Genomic DNA, 3,801 nt, shown 5'->3' on the forward strand with positions numbered 1-3,801 from the left:
CCTGTAACAGAATGTATCTTCTGAAAAACAGTACTAGAGCCACATCACGGAACAAGTTAAATCAGCTTCCCATGCACATCTCCAGTCAATATTTCTTTTAATGGTGTGCATTTAAACCACAGTTGTTTCAACAAGGCATGTACAAACAGCAGTGTGTGTAATATAACTGTTACTGTGTTCTCAATAAAAATTTACAATTCAAATGCAGCTTTTCTTTCTTTGAAGCAAGAGCTTGAACCAAGAGGAGTTTGGATATACAGTAACTGTGGTAGGTGTTAACTATATACAGGTGAATGGAGCATCCGAGAGCAGCAGCAGTCCCTTAAAGGCATTTACTTATATTACATAGTTAGACTTGTGAAATTGTTTTCCTTTCAGAGCAAGACAGGGGAGGTGGGTCATTCTTCATGGCTGATGATTGCTGCCAAAGTGATTTCCATTTGTTGGCGTCTCATGAAGGGTTGTATGGGAGTCTTCTTTCGGTTGAAACGTACACCCTCTCTCTTTGAAGAAGTCAGACACATACACAACCTAAGTGAACAAAGCACTGTTAAGCTCCCACACTTGTAGGTCTTTGAATCAATGTGTAAATGCTTTTGCAGAAGGTGAATTCCATGATCAAATGAGTGCATTTAAACATACTAAAGCAGCCACAGCTCCAGTGAGCTGTAAGGCCAGTGCTACCTCTGTGATGCTCTCCTGCATTCCTTTGCCCACACCCCCTCACTTCCTTCACGGTTACTCCTACAAGACAGGTGCCTTGATTCAGTTCCACAGGTTGCCTCTTCCCCCTGCCCACTTCACCAGCTCTTAGTAGTAGATGTGCTGGGTACAGTGCTGCATGAAGTGCCATAGTGCCTTTTCTCAAGCTCCTTTCCATTCCTACATCATCTCTTCCCCTCCCGCTGCAAAAGTGAGAACTGCAGAACAGTTTAGGGCAGCAGAAGGAACCCACCTTCCACACCAAGGGCTTGGCTGAGGACCCTGGGTGCTGCTTCAGCTGCCTTCCACTTAATGCTGAGTTCATTAAGCTCAGCTCATTGTTCCATTTGCAGTTTCTGCCCCAGTGTAATCACACCTCAGATTTTTGTTCGTGGCGGTGAATGCTTCAGTTCTTTCAGAAAAGGGTTTTCTTTGTGGTTGGTGTATTTCTTTTGGTGGGTTTCCTGTCCCCTTCTTCCCCCCTGAACAGCTCATGTCTCTGAACCAAAAGTCTCTGTCTGTCCCTCCCCATGGACAAATCCACCATGGTACCCCAGTGACAGTCACTGGAACTGCTGACACCACAGCAGCTAGGCCTGGGGTGCCCGGCTCCTTGGGATAGCGCCTCATCAGCAGCACAGCTTGGCTTCACGGGCTGCCTGTCGTGAAGAGCCCTTTAGCACTCAAAATGCACATGAGGAATGGTGAAGGGTTAGTTTTAGTTTTCCAGGCAGAGCAAATGGGCTGCATGTGCTGATAGAGGCAGAGACATCTCTATGCTCTCTTTACCCTTAAAAGGCCTTTTTTTTTTTTTTTTAGCTGTGCTTACCTCATATGCATTTCTCTGCTATTCTACCCAAGATGTAGAATTTGGCTAGAAGCAAAAGCTATGGTTATACAGAGGCCCACACTGTTTTGCAGTTGACTGTTTTCACCTCAGATATTTGAAAAGTTCATGGGCAGGGACAGTTTAATGCCGCCTAACAGCTGAAACAGCCAGTTATTGGCACGGAGCCTCCCCCCGTCCCCTAAGTACTGTTGCTACACCCAGTTCAAGGAGTTGTCTCCCCAGCTCCGACTGTCAGAGCATTAGGATGACAGGTCTGCTCTGCTCTGAACACAGCCTGCAGCTCTGAGGTGCTGTTTGTAAAATCAGCATTTCCACACACACACACTCACTCACTCACGGCTTGGGGAGGACTTACAATGAGCACAGCTACCACTGCTCCCTGAATAAGTCCTGTTAAAACATCACTCCAGTGATGCTTGTAGTCAGAAACACGTGAGAGACCCACATAGATGGATGCAGAAATAAGACCAAATTGTAGAGTAGGACGTACAAGTCTTGCCCAGTCTCCTTTCATCCTGGCCTGAAGGTAAAGCTAAAAGGAAAAGAAGAAATCATTATAAATAACACAGTAGCAGTAAAGTTCGTGTTGGGCCTATTCTGAGCTGAAATTCATATTCAGAGGCATGATGGTGTCCACAAGTGTTCCAAGTGCTCGGCTTGCACAGGTATGCTAAGGTGGAGTTGTTTGATGTCCAGTGTTGGTTTTTATGTTTGATATCAAACTACCGAACACCATCATACAGATAGTTACTGCATCTGTACCAATGTGGCAATGGCCATGTTCATTGTACAAGTGCTGGTAACGCCAGAGCCAGCTTAGGCTTAGACAGAGTCCAGCCAGAGTCAAATGAGTATTTCACTCCTGCATTAACTACAGGTAAGCCACCTTTAAAAAACAATAAATAGCTGGCAGCTGTGCAAATTTACAGTTCTACAAATACAGGGAGGCCCATCTTGCTCTGAACAGGAAAACCGTTAACATCTTTACTAAAAAGTTCACATATACTATACATAAAGCTGACAAGTTTTTAACTTTATTCTGAATTCCAGTCACCTGCAGTACTATCCACTTTTAGGATAATATGTAGTTGAGCATGAGAACTAAGTTGAAATAGTGATGGATAAGATCCAGGATCACACTCGTCAGATGTCACTGGTGTTCCTCCCTGAGCTCCATCTGCTCCTCGCCCTTTTTAGCAGGATGGTTTCACCGCCCCCCTGGGGAGCAGGCGGGTACGTGCCTGTGCCGTTCCCGTGCTGCTTCTCTCCCTGCAGCTCTGTTTGTGTTCTGCACAGCTGTGCTTTCACAGCACTTGACTCCAGTACTTTCCCATCTCATCTAAGACCCTGCTGTTGTCTCCTCCTCTGGTCTGTCCAGGACAGAGACCTCTTATTTCAGCTATAGGAGGAGCTTATCCAAATCCACCCTGTAAACATCACTGAATTCTTCTGGAACTTGATCCGGTCACCAGAAAAGGCACCACAGTTACGGTATTTACAGAGAAGAACAATACAGCTGGAAGTTATATTTAACATCTCGAGTATATCTTTACCATCTAGGAACTTCAAGCTGAGTACAAAACCTTAATTGACAGTCTTGTGAAATCACAGCATCCAACTGAAACACAGGCTGCAGGCATTAAGACAGTGCACGAAGATTCTGGTAAATCCCTCTGCTGCCCGCTTCAAAAGCCACAGCTACCTTTTAGCAGCGCTACATTTACCATGTAAATACAAGCATAGAGCACACACTGTAGATGCAAAGGTGCTACTTTCCAAAGTTAAACATTTCAGGAATGGTTGGTTGGTTTCTCTGAGCAACTTACATCATAATTTGGGCATGCTGACTTTTTTTGGCTATAAATAGAGCATCAAAAACATGAACCCTATCCATAACTGGTTTTCTTTAATAGCAAGGTCAGGGTGAAACAGGACTCTGAAGAGAAGCTACAGGGAAGCCTGAACTGGACAGTAACTTTTTCCCCACTCAAGTGGTGGGCACTGCATATTTCTGGGCACCTTCATACACCACTAGGGAAAATACTGTTCAGCCACTTAAAATATCAGCCATCACACAGCTCTTTTAATGGTCTTGTATTTTATACTACTTCTGGGTTTACCAGCGGTAGACCAGAACACTACCTGAGTGCCAAATGGTGAAGAGGTGGGTCCAAGGAGCAAGCACATGCTGGCAGCCTAAAAAGAGCTGGCTGATGATTCAATACTGGCTGTTCTTTCCTCTTTTCCTC

The 3,801-nt window shown here is 45.0% G+C and overlaps 1 protein-coding gene across 1 annotated transcript in view; it reads right to left on the reverse strand.

The window, feature by feature from the left end:
* Positions 1 to 251: 251 nt before the first annotated feature.
* The window catches only part of PPAP2A (phosphatidic acid phosphatase type 2A), a gene marked incomplete at its 5' end in the record, with an annotated part of 32,889 nt that continues 29,339 nt past the window's right edge, over positions 252 to 3,801 (reverse strand). The window contains 2 exons of the mRNA XM_008948628.1: positions 252 to 531; positions 1,908 to 2,084. Coding sequence (XP_008946876.1) covers positions 406 to 531; positions 1,908 to 2,084 — 303 coding nt within the window. The remainder of the gene's footprint in view (positions 532 to 1,907; positions 2,085 to 3,801) is intronic.

The sequence above is a fragment of the Merops nubicus genome, unplaced genomic scaffold, assembly GCF_000691845.1.
Source record: "Merops nubicus isolate BGI_N331 unplaced genomic scaffold, ASM69184v1 scaffold14721, whole genome shotgun sequence".
Lineage (NCBI taxonomy): Eukaryota > Metazoa > Chordata > Aves > Coraciiformes > Meropidae > Merops > Merops nubicus.